Below are 20,579 nucleotides of genomic sequence, written 5' to 3'. Positions count from 1 at the left end.
AAAGAAGTGTCACTAAACCTTTGGATAGAGTCCTTTTGGTCATTTTTCCTAGGAATATTTCCCCCACCTACTAACCTCTATCACTTTGTAATCTCCAAATAATCCTTCTCTCTTCTAGCTTGCTGCTGTTGGGATACTAATTTTCCTCCCAGCTGGGGTTGCATAGGTTGGGAATGATTTACAAAGAAGCAGAATAGTGTTGACCAGGTAACTTCACACTTAAAAGTCCAAGCACTTCTCACCAGCTGCTCTACTTGCTAGAACACAGCACTTCACGTTCAATGCTCAAAACTTGGGAGCATCTTAGAAGACACTGTCTGGTGACAGCTAGTTTGACACAATTTGCAATCAGTGGTGTTAGGTCCAGTGGTCAGAGAACTCTTTGGTTCTGTATATACTTAATAAATTGTAAACGAAGAAACTGGTCACAGTAAAGGACCTTACCTGGCAAGATTCACAGCATTCTCCTTCTGCACAAGTAAATCCTGGCTTCAGCATACATTTGTCTGCATCACAGCAATAATTAGTGCATTCCTTGGCAATAATAAAAAATATATACAGATCTGAAATTAGCTTGTACTTTGACTTTTGTTTGAAGAGTTAATTAGCTGTGCTTCTAGGTAATCTAGCATTACTTGTCTCTAGAAGTTAAATATAAATGCGTGATCTTAGGTTATGCTGTATATATGAAGACTACTACTTAGAACTGGTGTCTGGAACTTTTTCTTGTGTTTCCTCCCCTTGAGGCTACAACTACTCTACAAAGAATTTTCTTTGGCCAGAATTAGAGAGTCCAAAGTTTATGACCTTCCATTCTCCTGATAACTTCCATTCCCTGGAAGGGTAGTGCTGTTTCCCTCTTTAAAGGTTTGATATGAGATAATACAATTTCTGAAGATCTAACTTTCAGTTTTAAGACCTCAAGTATTTGGGTCTGAACTTTCTTTTTTGTAATGCATCACTGACTAGTTACAGCAGTATTGTTACTTAGGTACATCTGCAGTAACAAAATTAAACCTGCAAAGAAAATTGGGTCTGATCAGGTAAGGTACATTATGTATGAGAATGAAATTGGAGAACAACACTAAAGAATGTGTAGGAGCAAAAGGTTCTGTTTCCAAAATTAAAAATCCCTTTGCATTTATTTAATCTGAGACCTTTGAAAACTAGATCTTACGAAACCCCTGAAAATGTTACTGCCTTTATATGAACCTTCTTTTGACCACAGGGATCCCGATCATGGAGTCTCTTAATCACCATTCTATTAGACCTCTTTAGGATTGTGCAGTGTCTAGAGGGTGGTTAATAAAACATGGTCCTTGGACCAGCAGCATGAGCATAACCTTGGTGTTTGGTAGGAATGCAGAATCTCACCCCCACTCAAGATCTGCTGGACGAGAATCCACAGTTTAACAACATCCTTGGGTGATTCATACATGCTTCATGATTTGGGAAGTTTGTAGTTTAATAAGCACACTATATGATGAGCTCTTGAAAGAAATATTAGCTTTCTTGTTGAAGAAAAACAGATAACAATTACTTTAAAATTTCCCTTACAGGCTTATTCTAAATGTTCCAGAATTCAAGACTGCAATGAATATGTGAAAACTTAGAAAGTTTCAGCTCTATTAGGAAAGAATTTGCAAATAACTTTAATTGTCCAGCTGTGATATAGACCAGCCTCATTAGGTCCTGAGAAAAACTTGAAAGGCTGACTCTGAGAGATTTTGTGTTACAAATTCCTACTGGGCACACAGATTAGACTTAATGAAACCCATGGGCTCGTCTCACCAGAAGAACCAATTAATATATAAGCCAGGCTAATGATGCTGTCGATCCTGAGCAAAATCATTATATATGACCTGTGACTTAGTAAATAGCCTTGCAATGAGGCTACACCAACAGCTTGTTTCTAAATGGAAAAAGAAATGTACAGTTTATAAAACTTTAAAAGAAAGAGCAAGATTGATTACTGACTACATCTCTGCCTATGTTCCAACTGAAAGCAATGTTTATAATTTAAAGACAACATCATTTGTAAATACCTGAGCAGGACCACAATCACACTCTTCTCCTTCATCCAACTTCTTATTTCCACAATATGGATAATCAGTTAACTTCTCAGAAAATGGAATATCAAACATGCACTTTGGCTTATAGTCCTTTAGGTATTCAGAGTATTGGATTTTGTTGCAGTTGCTGAATTTTAGTGCAGGAATGCTAAAGATAGGATGAGTTAAAAGCAAATAATAATATCAGTGCATAATGTAATTATGAAAGTTTAATGAATAACTGAGAAATAACAATTATAAATGATGAATTCTGAAAGTCCATTTACTTCTCTTATTGCACTTACTCTTATCTTTGCTGTTACCGATAGAGCAAAGCAGTACCTGGGGCTCCTTATTATAGAAAATGTCTTAGTGAAACACAGCCAACACATGCTATTTTAGTGAAAAATTAAGGCCACAAATCCTCCAGCAGACCTTTCTTACAAATTACAGTTTAGACTCATTGGCCATGTTTTCTGCTCCCATATTGCCTTTTATTGGAAATAACCTATATACTGTTTTTTTTTTTAATCATTCTGCAAGAGTATAGATTTCTCAAGGCAGGGACAGTATCATGTTCAAATTTTTTCAAGTCACTTCTAGTTACAACACAGCATGGCACAGAGTAGGTCTCTAAAATTTTTTTATGAAAACTAACTATTTATTTAATAGTATCTTACATATCACAGGAATATGATACACTTCTTTTCAAACTGAAATTCACAACCCTTACATCTTCCTTTAGTTCTGACTCTAGCCATCATTATTGGCACAATGATTGAATACATAATCTGGATTACATCAGATTGGGATAATGGAAACCATCAACTGAAATATAAAATTAGATACCAGTTTGAGTGCCTACTGTATGCCAGGCACTGTTGTAGATGCTTTAGCTATTTAACCTCATTTAATTGATATATGGTGTGATTGTTAGGTTCAAATGACAATTTGGCTATGTGATTGTACCCAGATGTTCTGCTGCTATGGACTTAAATCATCAGCATGTGAAATTCATCTATGGCTGATCACATCTGTGGTAGGCTAGAGGGAGTGCCTTCTGCAATGAGTGAAGTTTAAAAGGAGAAGTTAGAAGAGAGAGAAGGAGCTCAGCACAGCCCAGCATAATGTAGCTCAGAGCTCAGAGCTGACTCAGACCCAGATATTTGGAGCTACAGAGAGGAAACGCCCCTGGGAAAGCCATTTGAACACAGAAGCCAGAAGAGACGGCCAGCAGATGTTGCCATGTGCCTTCTCATACTAATAAAATTTGTAACTAAAGAAATCCCTTTTGTAAAAGCCAGTCCATCTCTGGTGTATTGCATTCCAGCAGACTTTGTGAATTAAAACATTGGAAACATGGATCATCATCAACGACATTTTGTTTTTGTAGACAATGCAGTATGGTAGACCCTCTGTGAAGGGGTACAAAGGTGTGTAAGACTTGGGATCTGATCATGATATACTTCACATATAATGGGGAAATTCTGGACATTCATTCATTCCACAACTCCTTGGAGTACCTAACACATGCCTGGGACTTTTTGAGACAAGCTATATAAATAAAACATATAATATTTTAGACAGTGATAAATGCAAAGGAAAAAAAGAAAAGATGATGTGGAGTCCCAGGATATATGTGTGCTGGCCATAATTATAAAGTTGGATCAAGTAACCAGGAAAGCCTTGCCATGAATATCATTGAGGTAAAGATATGAAGGGGGAAATTACAGTTTATAGGAACAATGGGAAAATGTGGTTCATGGAGTATAATCCTCTTCTAAGTGCCTTGGTATGGATATTACTAATTGATAATGGTGTACTTTCGCTATATGCCCAGCCAGAGTTTTAGAATTTCTCTCATCAAGTTAATAGAGAGATGTACTACCAACTGATAAGATTTAGTCCCCAATAGGGAACTCCTTGTCATGCCTAGTTTTATAATGGAACTTCTGTGGTATATTAAAAAAAAATCTACAGAATAACAATATATCCATAACATGAAATTTCATTTAAAGCCACTCCTCAAATATATTTAAAGATAGTTTCCATTTTGTTCAAGCATTACCTTCCATGGCTATCCATCACGCATCTTCCAAAGGTACAGGTGCATGGGAAATTGTCATGCTGCATCCCAAGGCTATGCCCCAACTCATGTGCTATTCTGTTTGCAATTATGTTTATGTCAGGGAAGAGATCCTATTACAAAAACATGTGCATTAGAAATTCCTAAAAAACTGTACAATTTAATATATAATGCTTTGAACTAGTGATTGAGAGATCCGGTTTCTAGTTTCTGGTTAACGAGTAGCTAGCTAAGAGAGCTTGAACTTAGCTCCTTCCTTTTCCTGCACCTCAGTAATGAAGTTGAACAAATGACCTTTTAAATGTCTGCACTCTAAATATTTTGAAATTCCTTTTTGTGGCTCACTTACAGCAGTTGTTAGCTTCATATAGACTCATTCTTAAAAATAGTTAAAATTATTAAGTAATATCCTACACGACAATATAAATATTATTGAGTTTTTTTTCTGTAATAAATATTCAAAGATATATGTCCAGCTCTTGTTTTCAAATTGTAATGTCACACTGTACAATAATGCTATGTAATAATGAAGAGGAAGTTTATATTATAGGGAAAATGTGAAAGTCAGAAAGGTAAAATCCATGACAGAGTTGCCTTGGTTGGTACTTCTTCTATTCCATAATTTAACCTTTATATTATAGAAACAATTTCAATTTCCAAAGATGGGTGGGATATAAAGTTACTGTAAAGCTAAGATAGATACTGGGTTATAATAAAGCTAAGATAGCAAGATGAAATGACCAAATTAAAGCTAATTGGTCATTTCATTTTATTTGTATGAAATTTAAAATGTGTCCTAACTGGTTATATTATACAATTAGAGTAGTAACAATCTATTTTAGATTAAACTGACTGCATTATGCTCCATTATGCTAAACTTAGGCCTGAAATAGCATAGGCAAAATCATAGGCATAAAAAGAACCACAGAATCAACCAGTCCTGCATTCATTTTATTAAGTACTAGCTTCTTAAGCTCAAAAACTAAGAGAGACTGAGCTGGGCATAGCAACAACTAGGCAGAGCCACGAAAGGAAACAAATTCAAGCCTTGATATTTTCAAGGTTCTTTCAAGATAGAGTTGTTTGGACAGCATTTCTAGAAGCTTAGTGATTTTGGAAAAGATCCCGTAAACAAGGGGTGTCAATAATTTGTGAGTAGGATGCTCTCTGAAAATGAATTGCAAGGTTGTCTTGATATGATATATTAAGTTGTTTATGCGCTTTCTTAACAGTAGAAGAATAATTACCCTCATTTGCTAAATCAGCCATCAAGTTTTACGTATATTACATTCCTGATAAATAACTACATTTAATGTACAAAAGAACTTTCTTCATCTTTATATATTAAACTGTATATGATGTTCTTTTAAACTCTAAACAACTCTGGTGTACCTTCATTACTCATCTGTGGCTGTTATAAAACATTTATTTTTCCCATGATATAAAGGTAACATAACAGTCTCTTTGTGGACATAACTTGGTAGCAAATATATGACAAAGTGCATACATGCCCCCTTTCAATAGGACACAGGAAATAACAGAATTTTAATTCAAACTATTTAATGAAGTTTTATAAAATTAATAAAACATATCCCACCTTAACAACACTGGAGGAATAACGCGGTAGGCACATACCCCTTGGATAAGAAGTTCCTTGGGCAGGCGTGTACAGCCACTTCCCACTATAAACAAGAAGCAAATACCATCCTTCAATCCGAGTTAGTAACTGAATTAACAGAAAGATGAGATTGCAGTGAATCACCACAATGCTAGTACTTGAATTGGGTGATGGTGAAAGTGCCTTTTTTTTCTTTAGTTGATGGTGGGCTCATTTATAAGGCTGCAGTACATTATTGGCAGTGAAAGGGCAATGTAATCTTAGGATGGAAGCAGAAAAAGCATTTCTAAAAAACAACAATAATAAAGTTAGAGTCTATCCTGAACTCAGCTCTGGATAAAACTTTCAAAAATGCAAATAAACATATACATACATACATGCACACATATATACATATCTAGAATTCAGAGGGATGAGGAAGCAACATAGTGAATGGACTCAACACCATGGTTAATTAGGTAGGGTGGAAAATTTCTGAATTTTTTATCAAGCATAGAAACTCATAGAAGATTTGACAGCTATAATCAAGCATGTAAAAGCTCTGTCAAGTGAAAACATGACTATTTCTAGATTACCTAAAAAGACAATGCCATGTGGGAGTCAAATTTGTTTGCTTTCAAGGAGAAGATTTAGAGTTGTTCCACTTTAAAGAGAGCTAATCATGGGCTTGTGGACCACAATTAGAAAGTTGTAAAGAGGTTAGATAATCCCTTTCAATCCTTAAATTTTTTTTGATCAGCAAAATAAGCTCTATTTCTTTCACTTCTATTAAAATGTTTCTGTCCCTACTTTTTATGTCTCAGTATTTGATTCTGCATTTTTGAGGAACTTAGAATCCTGGTCATTCTAAACTGTTAAGATTTTAGGAAAACACCATATATAGAGACAAAGAACAATGGCAAGTACGGTCTGTAGCCTGACTTCTCTCATGGTCACCAAAACCCCAAAGTAACACCATGATAATGGCCATACATAGCCTCACATTTCTTAATCTTTGTGAATATAGAAGAGAAGGTGCATAAGAATCCACCATAGAAGTTCCAAATATCATGCCAAGTAGACATTTTGGTAACATTCCCCCACCCTATTTTCAGGCATTCCATTTGCTTGAGAAACTCCTGTTCAGAAAAAACGGCATTCTCTAGAAATAAAAGGTTCCACACTTTCACCTATTTAAGTATTTCTGGACTTGTTTATTATTTTAACATACATGTACGATGAGTGGTTGGGGGCTATTCTTGTGCAGAGAAATGAAGATTAGGGTAATATTTCACTACTCTCCAAGTTAGTGCATGAATAAACAAGCCCAATCCAGGCACAACCACCTCTCTAAAGATATGTACTATGGACCAACCCAGACATGCAAATCAAAAATGGTATTACTTTGGAGGTCTGTTTCAGTTTCATCAATTGGCCAAAGTGCTAGACCTGACTTCTTAGTACAAACTTTGGAAGCTTCACCTGTTCTGAGTTTGGGCTGAATATTAACATCTAAACAAACAAAATCTTCAGACTGTGTTTCTTAAGAAACAGTGATATTATAGTTAAATGAAACAGGTAAATTGTGTGTGCTCTATTATAGTCCCTCTAGGGGCATCAGAAAAGGACTAAAAGACTGCATTGCTCCAAAGTAGTTCTTCCATAATTAAACATTCCTTGGGATAACAGGAGTATGGGTGAACATAAGGTTGTTGTCACTTCAGCTCCACAATTACTTCTCATTTCTCCATGGGTTAAGTACTGTGCTAGGTGTTTTGACCAACAAAATGATAAAAATGGCCCTTTCTTTTAAAAATTCATAATCTAGTAGTCTAGATAAATCAAAACTGTTAACATGAGAAAATCAAAGCTGTGTAAGGGTTTAATTTATCAGATTAGTTATCTGTCAACTTGGCTAGTCAAGAAGATGCTCTTGACTTGCTGGGCATTGAATAGGCACACTTGGAAGAGGGGAAATGTCCAGAGTGAGGTTATTTCCCAGAAAGACAGATTTTGGTGGAATATTGGAATTGAGATACTACAGCATCAGGGCCTGGAATGGTATTGCACGAAAAAGGTGATAGTTAGCACTGAATGCTGATATGTGAAGTACATAGATTCTAAAAGTACTCTGCTTACTTAACATTATTATCAATCCACAAATATGAATAAATCAGATTTTTGTTTTTGAGTATTAACCAATATTAGTAAGAAAAATGATTATATAGTTGGTTATAAATTTTCCATATAGTCAGACATAAAATTTTGCCTCTGTCAAAACCCCCAAACCACTGTATCTAAAAAGTTATTGTTTTCTAAGCTGTGCAGGAAAATAGAGTGGGCACATACCTGAGTAACAAAGCATGGTCAAATTTCTTCCCCTTTTTAAGGAGTGCTTCTTGCCAAGCTGAAAAATGCAATAATGTAGTTTCTATGTTTGAATCTATTTCTATTTTATCTCCATTTGTCCACAGTTCAAGGCCAACCAATGTCACGTGAATGTTCAAGGTTTTATAAATCTGTCCAAAGAAGAAATCATTTTTCACAAATTCTAATTGCTAGACGAGTCCTTCATCATTACTATGTTATTTTCCATTAAAAAATAAGCAAACAAGCATTTTAACTTGTGAGTTACATAAGCAAAAAGTGCAGGCCTCATTCTGCAAACAGTTTTATTGAAACAGAATACAGAGAACTCACCCAGAATACTGGGATTGCCATGGCCAACAAAGAAATTTGACAAACAGGTCTGATCCCCCTTGAGTCATTTTCAGCTGTACAGACACTGGGTTTAGGATGGGTCTAACAGACACAAATGGTTAAAGCTCTAAGAATACACCTAACCTGGAAATGTGAATTTACTAACAGCACACGGTAGACTAAATGGTCTTTATGAATTTCTCTACTTTAGGTCATGAGTTAGTTTAGTGGTATCTTAAAAAGGTGATATCGGTTTTCAAAAATGATGTAGCTGCTATAGTTGTTCAACAGCTATAGAACTAGAACTACTTTTGTTCAGGAAACTTAACTGAGGATTGTTCAAAGCATACAGAAATAGTTGTAGCTTACAAGCCTTGTCATCCCTGTTTCCATTTGCTTTTGTAAACGCTTAATTGATAATTCTTTGATAGCAGGACAAAAGAAAACAGAAGTTAGTGATCATTATGAGGACTCTGAGACAAAGGTCTATGTCATATCAATTTTATATTGCATAACTGTCAGTACAAAGTCAGTTGAAAGCGATCATGAGTGATAAACTACAAACCTCTAAATTGAGAACAGAAATGGAACGGCCACTCATACAATGTTAATAGAGAATATAACTGATTTTTAAGAAGTTTATCACTCACTCATTTCTATTATGATAACCCTCTATTAATTTCCCATGTTTCTTAACAGCGGAATATGAATATACTGAATCCCATGTGTCAACAGGCAACACAGAAAGATAATTTCTTGGCCATGAGAAGTAGGATTCTTCTAATCTCTCATTCAGTTAGATCAGATTTTTCATCAAATCATGATCTCAAAATCAAAATAGGGCCTATAATATCTGGCCTTTCTCCTATTGACAGTGATCTTCTCAAGGAATAAACTTACATATGAATTGGTTCTTGCAGAAAAAAAGATTACCTTGGGTTCCATGGACTCTGCACACTCACAAATAGTTTTCAGACCCAGAAAACTGGATGCAAGTGCAAATGGGAACAAAATTTGTTATCCTATGAATGCATTGTCTTCTAGTGAGAATATCTCTTATAAAAGGGATAACATTTCTGGTCTCTTAATGCTTAGATGGATTTGATTATACATATTTGGAACGTTGTAGAAAGCTGAATTGCTCTTCATATTAGAGAAAAATAAACCTTTAGAATTTCTGAGACAAAAGAGGTGAAGAGATAATGAAAGTTAAAATGAGAGGGGACCAAGTGAAATGATGTGGTTATGGGCTCTGTGCTAATGCGACACAAGAAGATCAAAAGCCCAAAGGTCTTTTAGACCATGTGACTTTAAATGGTTTGTGGTATGGTGTGCAATGTGACAGCAGTATGTAACAATTTGGTATTTATGCTTACTTTGATGTTGGAAAACCAAGGTAAAGGGATTAGTGCTCATATTTAGGTCAATGCTGGAGTAATGGTAGAGGTGCAATTGCAAGATATAAGAAATTAGAGAAAACAGAGGTAACTATGTGGTGTTTCTGTGCACCCCATGCTGTCCCTACTAATTAGAGATGTCATTGGGAGGATTTTGAATTTCCACAGACAGATTTGAAGAGTTTGGAAGAATTATTCTTCTGCTTAAGATGTGCAAAGTTGGAAGGAACATTTGCTTCTAACCCAACAAGAAAAAGCCAGAAAATCTACAAAATCATATTTTTTGGGAAAACCATGGGAGAGCTGAAAAAACAGGGTACCCAAGTGGCCAGAAATCTGAGGAAATACAGTCTCCTTCAAAGAAAGAAGGTACTAGAATACTGCTTTCCCTGTAGCAGAAGATGGGAAAAAGAATTTCTGAGCATTATACAAACAGACACGAGTAATTCAACAGATATTTTTAAGGAATTGCTAAGGGCCAAATGTGGGCTAGCATCAGAGTATAAGCCCCCCTGGAAGATACAGACACAAAGAATTTGGAACCCATGTACAGATCTTTCTGTACAGATCTCCTCCTGATGCTCGAAAGAATGACGGAAGGCAGAGTGAAAGAAAAGAGATATCATTACTTGGAGGTTCAAGGCTGAAGGCTGGGAGCAGCTGCTATTATGGAAAAGTCATAAAGCCTACTCAAACCTTTCTTTTCTGTGAAACAAATTCCATAAGCTACTGGGAAAAGACCGCAACATTTTATCCCTCTTGGATTCATAAGCGAAGACTTCTTGTGATTGAAGAAAGAGAAAAGAAACATCTACTATGGGAGGGGCAGAAAACTGTCCTAGAATCAGACATTAGAGGTCTCCTACCAATAGTGGAGGGACATAGCCATCAAGAAATACCCACTGGAAGTTCCATGAGCAAGGTCTGCCTAAGATTGGAGATAGAGAACCACTGCCCTCCCCACCCCCACCCCCTGCACACAACTAGGCTGGCAAGGCTGGAGTAACAAACGACAGAAGATTACTACTAAATAAGGGTCAAGTGGACCAGGAATGTTAAGAAAAGGCTCTGCCCTAAGCACACAGTAACACTAGAGGGATTGGAAACTTGTGGTACACTGAAGGTAGTGATAGCAATGGAAAAGCACCAAACCATCTCAATCTCTGACAAGATTGCTTCAATCTCACATACTAATGGTCTAGAAAAAGAAGTGTGTCCATTTCCAATGATAAAGACTATTATCTCAGCCTCCACAATCTTACACATAATGCCTAATATCAAAAGTGAAGGAACATATGAAAGAGCAAGAAAAACAACCACTTCTTAAGAGACAAGATTCAACAGAAATGGACTCAGAGATGATCCACATTTATTTAACATAATTGTTAATAATATGTTATAGGCTCTAGCAGCAAGATGGATTTGCAGTAGGCAGCATTCTAAAGTGGCTTCCAAGGACCCCTGCCTCCTGGTGGATGTACCCAGTAGAGTTCCCTCGCTTTCAATGTAGGTAGGGCTGTGCATATTATGGATTTCACTACCATAATTAGACTATACTATAAAGCAGGGGTGAACGAACTCGGCAGATGTATTTGAGGTCCCCAAATCAGTTGATATTATTTACATAGAAAGTGATATTATCTTGATGTGAGTGCCTCGATATCTTTAAAGGGATCAGAAATTTGAAGAAGCAGAGATTTTCCTGCTGGCTTTCAAGAAATAGACTGCCATATTATGAAAGGCCTATGAAAGACCACATGGTAAGGAATTATGTGGACCTCTAGGAATAAGGACAGTCTGAAGCGTCTAAATATAAGAACTAACATCTTTTAACTCATACGATGACATAGGAGTATATCTTCAATGATGATTCTTGACATCCAAAGTCCGAGAAACAAAGGAAAAACACAGATATTTGATTTCTTCAAAATTAAAAACTTGTGCACATCAAAGGAAATTATTAACAAAAGTGAAAAGACAACCTACAGAATGGGAGAAAATAGTTGCAAACCATATATCAGATGAGGACTTAATATCTAAAATATATAAATAAATTTTACAACATAACAACAAAACAACAGCATAATTAAAAATTGTGCAATGGTTTGAACAGTTTTCCAAAGGGATATACAAACAGCCTATAAACATATAAAAAGATGATCAACATCATTTGCAATTAGGGAAATGCATATCCAAACCACAATGAAATACCTGTTCATACGTACAAGGCTGGATATTATTTAAAAAAAAAAAAAACACAGAATATAACAAGTATTGGAGAAAATGTATAGAAACTGGAAATCTAGTGCATTGGTGGGAAGATAAAATGATGCAATCATGGTGGAATGCAATATGGTGGTTCTTAAAAAAGTTAGACAAAGAATTACCTTATTACCCAGCAATTTCACTCCTATATATAAAACCAAAGAAAGTGAAACAGAAACTTAATACACACTTGTATACTAATGTTCATAGCAGCATTATTCATCATAGCCAAAAGGGGAAACAATCTAAGTGCTCATCAACGAATGAGTAGATAAACAAAATGTGGTACAACATATACAATGTAATACTATTTAGTCATAAGAAGAAACGATGAAATTTTAAGGAGTGCAGCAACATGGATGAATATTGAAAACATTGTGCTGAATAAAATAAGTAAGGCACAAAATTCCAAAAATAGTAAATTTTATTTATTTTTATCAAGAAACAAAGTTGATTAGCAGTCACCAGAGGATGGGGCAGGGAAGAAGGTGGAGTTTTTGTTTGCTGGGTATAGAGTGTTTGTAAATTAAAAAAAAAAAAAAAAATTAAACAAGAGAGAAAGACAGGATCAAGGCCTGAAAGCTTCACCATTTTACCAGCTATCAATAATCTACCAAGAGTGGCTGGTCTGGAGGGGAAGGGGCAACTGTGGGCTCCTCTTCTAGTCTCCAAGGAATCTCAGCTAGAGATGACTTACTGATGGGCTTTCTGGAAAGGCTGGGTATAAATATATATATGTGTTGGCCTTATCAGTTGGTTTGACACAGTCAAGATAAGAATCAGTGAAACTCATGATGGATCAATAGAAAGTACCCAAACTGAAACATAAAGAATGTAAAGAATGAAACAACTAAAGCTAAAACCAAAGCTATTGGACAACATCAGGCTAACGTACAAGTAATTGGAATCTCAGAATGAGACAGAGTGATGATAATAAGACATGATTTTTATTTGAGAAGATCATGAAATTTTCAAAACTAGTAAAAAAAAAAAAATCAGAACACAAATCCAAGAAGCTCAGAGAATCCTAAGCAGTAAAAATGCCAAGCAGGCATTCACATAGTCTCCCTCCTCCCTCTCTCTCTCTCTCCCTTTGATGCATATGCATACTCACACTTTATAGAGGGGAATAAAAAGAATTACAGGATATTTCTCATCATAAAATATTCAAGTCAGAAGAAAATGATGTAACATCTTTAAAGCAGTGAAAGGAAAGCAAAACAAAACATCTGTCAATCCAGAATTTTATACCTAGAGAAAACCGCTTTTCAAAAACGAAGTAAATACCTCTTTAGATTAAAAAGTCTGAGAAAATCATATTTAGCTGATACGCACCAAAGAGATATTAATGGAATGTCATCAGACAGAAGGAATATGATACCAGAAGTAAACATAGAGCTACACAAAAATGAAGTTCTTTGAAAATGGATAAAATGAAGGTATAGAAAAAAAATTTTCCCCTATGGTTCAACTGTTCTTGAAGATCATTGACTGTCTAAAGCAAAAATGGTAGCAATGCATTGTGGATTTATAGGATGTATAAAAGTAAAATGTGTGACAAACTCTAGCAGCAGTGAGAACACCTAGCACCCAGATCTTGTTTTCTAACACCACCATTATCTTCTGAAAAAAGGATCCTTGGAGAAATAGATGATTCTGGACTGGGGCAGAAGAATACACAGGATGAGTTTGGAGCATATTGCTGTGCCAGAAAATAAAGTAGTGCTCAATAAAAAAAATCCATATTGATGGAGAGTTGCCAAAGGGACACATGAACCAACTAAGGAACACCCAATAATGGCCAAAATCGAAATAATCTAAGCAAAACAACAACAGAAAATAAAGTACAGAATTGTGATTGAAAATAGAAAATAAATACCCATGAGTCTACATTGATATAAATAGATGCTAGAATTAATAAATAAACATCAATTCACCAAGAAGACACATCAATCTTAAATGAGTTTCCATCTAACAACAGAGTTTCAAAATATAAGAAGCAGAAACCGATAGCACAGAAAGGAGAAACAGACAAACCCATGATCATAGTTGAATATTTCAAAATTCTTTTCTCAGTTATTGCTAGAACAAGTCAACAGAAAATCAACAAGGATATAGAATATCTGAAAAAAAAACTACCAATTTGCTATAATTTACAGTTATAGAACACTCCCCCTAATCTCAGCAGAATACTTTTTGTTAAGTATGCATGAACATTCACCATAATAGACCATATTCTGGGCCATAAAACAAATCTTATTAAATTTAAAATGCCTGAAATCAAAGGAGGCATATTCTTTAACTCAGGTGGAATTAAAATTAAAAGTTAGTAGCATAAAGACATGTGAGAAGTCCACAAATATTTGGAAATTAAATAATATGCATATATTAATCATGAATCAAAGAAGAAGTCAAGGGGCACAAGAAATATTTTCAAATGAATTAAATGAAAACTAAAATATATACAAAAACTTGAGAACCAGTTAAAGAAGCATATACTTGCATGTGAAACAGCATCCCCACTCCTTACGTATTTACACCAAATAAATGAAAATGTACGTTCAATCATAAAACTGTATTAAAATGTTTAAAGCAGGTTTAGTCATTATGTCAAAGACTAGACAACAGATCGAATATCTTTCAACTGATGAATGGATAACTATTAACATAGAAGAGCCACTCCAAATAGAGCCAGGTGTATCTTAGGAATCAGCACACGAAAGATATGTACAATTAACAGTACTGTTTTGAAAAGACTTACAGTTCTTTTGTTTCAGAAAAGTTATTCATTAGGGTGCATTTTACTGAAATATTTACCTTGAATTTTGTCTAAAGTGTAAGCAATAAAGTATAGATTTGAAAACTTTTGTTATGTATGGTCATAAAAGAGTAATTTAAAGCGATGGGATTTCATTTACACATGGTTGGTTTTCAAATTATTCGTACATTTAAAAAATAAGTTTTGTGATTAGAGGTAAATATTTGAGAGTTATTTCAATATTAAATGCAATTTACTTAGGGGAAAAACAGCATTATGTTTCATTTGTAGCTGTGAATATTGCCAATGGATTTTTGCTAATCTATCGGGTGAAATTTTGTTGTCTGGGCTGTCTCAATATTAGAGGTACCATACAGAAAAAACAATGGATCTGAGCCAAAATAAATCTCTCTTCCTTTGGTCTCATAGAGTAGGTGAAGTTCTAAAATACAGATAATGTCTTCCTTACTCCCGTATTCTTATTTACCTTAGTCCCTAACCAATTTGCTTAATTCTTATCTCTAGTTAAAGCCTGATCTCTTTTTCAATTTCTCTAACAGTTGTATGTAGCAAAACCATACTTGCCAACCCTAAAGAAATTCTAGGGCTTTATCTGAGATTCTACAAAAGTTCCATGCATTATGATTACTTTCTAGAAGCTCCCCAGCCTCCAGATGAGTTCCTAGACCAGGTAAGTCCTGAAACCCAGAGAGGCCAGCCTCTCCGGAACATCAACTAGTTCCATCCCCCTATCTCATATTATTGACAGCCCTTTCCAACATGAAAGAGTTAGAATCATCATAGACCAAGTACCTCTAAAGATTGGGTGAAAGATCAAAGGAGAAGGTGGAGTTACAAATGAGAAGACAGAATTTAACAAATGAGTATGACTATTGTATACTTTTTTGGGGGAGGGAGGGCATGGGAAGGCACCAGGAATCAAACCCTGGTCACCAGCATGGCAGGTGAAAACTCTGCCACTGAGCCACCATTGCCTGCCCTGATATTTTGTTTAGTCACTGATTGGTGTCTTGGAGCAGCTAGAAAGGAAAACTTAAAATTGTGGAACTCTGAAATTTGTTCTACAACTAATTGTTGCAGTATGCTTTGAAATTTATTGCTTTTTTGTGTACATGTCATTTTTCACAATAGGAAAGTGAATTTAATTAAATTTAAAAATCAAAGCAAATAAACATAGAGCAGTAATAAGACCAAGCATTGCCAAAGAGGTGGAACAACTGGGAGTCCTCAATATCAGATGTTGAATTAAAAAACAGATGCAAAAGTGTTCATAGTCACAAAGTAGATCAGAGATTACTTGGGGATGTGTTGGGGGAGGGGTGTTAGGAAAGGGGAGTTCTTGCTTGGAAGAGTGCTTAAAATGAGAACTTATACTATATGATTGCATTTTAAGTACAAACGCAGGCAAAGCTAAATTATAGTGTTTCAGAGCAGAGTGTATGCAAAAGGGCACAGAAGGGCTTCTGGGCTGCTGGTTACTTTCTGTTTCTCCATCTGTGCTGTGATTACCCAGATATGTTCACTGTAAAAGCTCGTCAAGCTGTAAATTTATGCTATGTGAGTTTTCTGAATGTAGACTTAAATTTTAAACAAAAGTTTATTTTAAAAGAATCTTGATTTTAAAAAAGTGTTAAAGAGGCCATGTTATTCCTCTGTTCAAGTCCTCCAACTTTCCATCTCACATGGAATAATATCCAAATTCTTACCATAGCATAATGAAGTTATATAGGATTTGGCCCATATCTTGTTTCTGACCTTATTTTCTATTGCTCCTCTTTGATCATCTTAGTCTTGAACCACACAAGCACACTCCTGCCACAGGGTCTTGGTTCTTGCTGTGGACTCTTCCTGGGGTGCTCTCGCCCTACCCAACTGCACATCAGACTTCCTCTCTTTCTTCAGGTCTTTGTTAAAATTTCGCCTCATAATAAAGATGTTCCCTGAAAACTTTATAAAATTGTCAACCCCTCAAACCTGCATTCTCCATCATCTTTACTTTATTTTTTCCCACAGTACTCATTGCCATCAGGCAAAGTATATATTAACATAATTGTATTGTTAGCATTTTTATTGTTTATTGTTAGTATTTCCCCTTTAGAATATAAGATATGGGAAGTAGGGATGCTATCTTATTCACTCTCTACCACCCAGTGTTTGCATGCATTAAGTAGTTAATAAATGCTTATTGAATGAAAAAATAAATTATAAACTATAAAGAAAAAACAATGGATCTAACCTAAAATATTCTCTCCGTCTGCATTTTAGCTTGATGCAAGCTATATCAAACTTACCATGTTGACAAAATTGACCATACCCCAAATTCGGTTCCTTAGTTTATGGTGAGGATGACTATTCCTGCGATACTGGAAATATGAACATCAGATAAAAATTCATTAACAAAAAGAATTTAATAAAAAATACTTAATCCATTATAGATCATTTCAATAAGAAAATTCATTGATACAATGAGAAAAGAGATGCTCTAGTCAGTTTAACATCTGGGAAACTTATGCAGAAATAAATTTTTGATATTAACTAACTAGAAGCAGCAGTTTCTAAAGACAAGCTTAGCACTACTTCACATTTTTTTTCCAACTTTGTTTTTTCCCTCTTTTATATTACATTACATTAATTTATTAAACCAACTGACATATACTTTAGAGTCTCTTTTTGCTACATCAATGAAACAAAACTTATCACCCTTCCACAGCAATCACAAGATTGCAAAGCACGTCAATTTTATCAGCCTTCTTGGATTCGTGATGGTCTCAAACTAAGGAACTATAATCAAGACATACCCTGAGCCAGAGATGTAGTTCTCCCTTCTCTACAGGAAAAAGCTAAGAAGGCTGCTCCAGCCTGTTCTGCCTTTTTTCTCTTCTCATTGCTAGACCTTCTTTGTACTAAAAGGACTTTGTTATCAGCATTATCACTTTATAACTGATAAAAGATAATTAATAGCATACAATTTTCTATAGAGATAAATGCTACTGGTCAGTTTTTCCCTCATCATAAAAATAAAACAAAGCAAAACAAACATGCCTTTTCTGAACCTTGCAAGCATCCGCTAGTTACTATTCTATCATTCCACTTAAATCTTTGAATACTACAAAAATAAAAATAAATAGAATCTTCCCACTTTTTCATCTCTCATCCACTTCTCAATCCACTGTGGTCTAGTTTGGGCTGTGTCACTGAAATTGTGCTTGTTGGGTCCACAGATATCCTTTTGATTATCAAAGGCCATTGAACAGTTTCTCCTCATCTACCTGGTCATGTTGCCCACATCAAATATTGACCATTTATCTTTCAAGAAATTCCTTATCACCTTGGTTTCTATTATCCTATACACTCTTGATGTATCCGATCCTCAGGAACTTTTTGGCCATTCCTTCTTGGCCTTATTGTACATGTCACTTTTCCCACCATCCTTTAAATTCCGGATGGCAAATATGTTTCTACACCAGGACTCTGTTGAACAATTGATTGTGATAGCCCAAAAGACATTGTTGAGAAAGAGTCAGATGCTATCTTAGGAACCATAATAAAGGTTACTTTATCAATGAGTGATTTTGAAAATGGAAGTCGGAGGAGAGGTGAGTAGGGGGTGTACAACACTCCTATCATCCATCCTTTTCTAAATTGTGGGTGTTTCCTAGGATTCACACAGAGAGCACTATTCTCTTCTTTCAACTTGCGACTTTTGAATGTACACATCCATATATCGACTCATCACACTGTCAACAAGATATGTAAACTTCTAGACATGTTTTAAAAGGTTGTCCAAAACTGCCTTTTTCCTTTCAGTTCTATCTGACCAAAATACCCTACCTTGTTCTTATTCTGTTGCAGTTTTTACTTGGTTAACTTTTTCTTTTTAATTATTCAGAACTTTTGTACATATTGGGTGCTCATTAACTATTTGGCACATGAAAATGAATGATTTACCTTAGGAATTTCTCAAAATAAGAGAAGCCCATAAAGATGTTAAGACAATGCTAAAGCAGCATGTATGAGGGTTATGCGTAGAAACCCAGTTTAAAGCAGCTAAAATCACAGAAGCAAACACTTACCTGGTATATGATATAAAATATTAAATTTAGTAAACTGTCTTTGTTCTATAATATATAATTATATTATCATATAATTATAATATAATTAAGAACAAAGCTTCTTTTATCATTCTTTTAAAAGTTTAGTTAACATGATCTCACATTCTAATGTAAACTTATCACTCTTGTGGTAGAACTTACAAATTTCTTTTAAAAAAATGTATAGGTTAATTGTAGATTCTGTTTTTTTTTTAACATGCAACAATATTGTACCTTTTTTTTTCAATTCACATAAATCTTATTCCTTTCTTTGATACTTATTACATGAGCTAGTAAAAATTCTGTGGACAATAAACATATGCATATTGTTCCCAATTTTTGAGGGAAAGCCTCCAAAATATGATCATTGTTTAGAGTTTATATAGGATAAAATTTTGGTATATAACCTTTATTTTCTTCCATTTCTTGTTCTAAGTGTTTTTATCATGTATGAGGGTTGAATTTCATTAAAATATATATACATGATGTTTGAGATGATCATTTGGCCTTTAAAAACCTATTAATGTTAAAGCAACATATTCACGTTATCGGAATAAACTTTCGTTGTGATGCAACATTTTGTTTAAATACATGCTGGTTTGGGGTGTCAAAAAATGTTTTTAGGGTATTTACAGCTGTCCTTTTTTTTTTTACACGGGCAGGCATCAGGAATCAAACCCAGGTCCTCTGGCATGGCAGGCAAGCATTCTTGCCTGCTGAGCCACTATGGCCCGCCCTACATCTGTCCTTTTAAGTGAAATTGGCTTATAATCTCACTTTCTCAAAATACTCTTCTGTGGATTTACCTGTGCTATCATAGATTGTTACAGTAATAGCCTTCCAATTAATCACTCCTGCAGGTTTACCTAAGCTTATGTAATTTCCTCTAGCTAGGCTTGGCCATATAACTTGTTTTGACAAATGAAATAATTAATAAATGGAGTACTAGAAGAGGCTGAAAAAAATGCTTCCTTCCTTTTGACACTTTTGACATCCAGCCAGGATTGAGGAAGCACAGGCCAGCTAGGTGGAGATACACGGCCAACCGAAACCCAGTGCCAACCGCCAAATGTTTGGCTGAGGTCGTCTTAGACCAGTCAGCCAGCCTAGTGGAGCCAACAGATTCCTGCAGCTTCAGGAGCGACCGCAGTAAGTGTTGAGTGGTTTGTTAAGCAGCAACAGGTAACCAATACAAAGGTTATGTGCTGGTCTGAAAGGATATATGCCCCCTAAGAAAGCCATGTTTTAATATAAATCCCATTTCATAAAGGTAGAATCATCCCTATTCAATACTGTATATTTGAAACTGTAATGAGATCATCTCCCTGGTTGATGTGGTTTAGTCAAGAATGGTTGTTAAACTCGATTAAGGGACGACATGTCTCCACCCATTTGGGTGGGTATTGATTGGTTTACTGGAGTCCTATAAAAGAGGAAACATTTTGGAGAATGAGAGACTCAGAGAGAGCAGAGAATGCTGCAGCACCACGATGCAGAGTCCACGAGCCAGCAACCTTTGGAGATGAAGAAGGAAAGTGCCTCCCGGGGAGCTTCATGAAATAGGAAGCCAGGAGAGAAAGCTAGCAGATGATGCTGTATTTGCCATGTGCCCT

At 35.4% G+C, this 20,579-nt stretch overlaps 1 protein-coding gene across 1 annotated transcript in view; it reads right to left on the bottom strand.

The window, feature by feature from the left end:
- ADAM7 (ADAM metallopeptidase domain 7) overlaps positions 1–20,579 on the bottom strand; it is an 84,256-nt gene that overhangs the window by 24,546 nt on the left and 39,131 nt on the right. The window contains exons 8-13 of the mRNA XM_077151703.1: positions 17,167–17,238; positions 8,084–8,253; positions 5,735–5,819; positions 4,120–4,250; positions 2,046–2,220; positions 445–534 (exon numbers count right to left, since the gene is read on the bottom strand). Of these exons, the coding sequence (XP_077007818.1) occupies positions 445–534; positions 2,046–2,220; positions 4,120–4,250; positions 5,735–5,819; positions 8,084–8,253; positions 17,167–17,238 (723 nt within the window). The remainder of the gene's footprint in view (positions 1–444; positions 535–2,045; positions 2,221–4,119; positions 4,251–5,734; positions 5,820–8,083; positions 8,254–17,166; positions 17,239–20,579) is intronic.

Source organism: Tamandua tetradactyla, chromosome 3, assembly GCF_023851605.1.
Source record: "Tamandua tetradactyla isolate mTamTet1 chromosome 3, mTamTet1.pri, whole genome shotgun sequence".
NCBI classification, from domain to species: Eukaryota; Metazoa; Chordata; class Mammalia; order Pilosa; family Myrmecophagidae; genus Tamandua; species Tamandua tetradactyla.
This window is presented reverse-complemented; position numbering and strand designations above follow the sequence as displayed.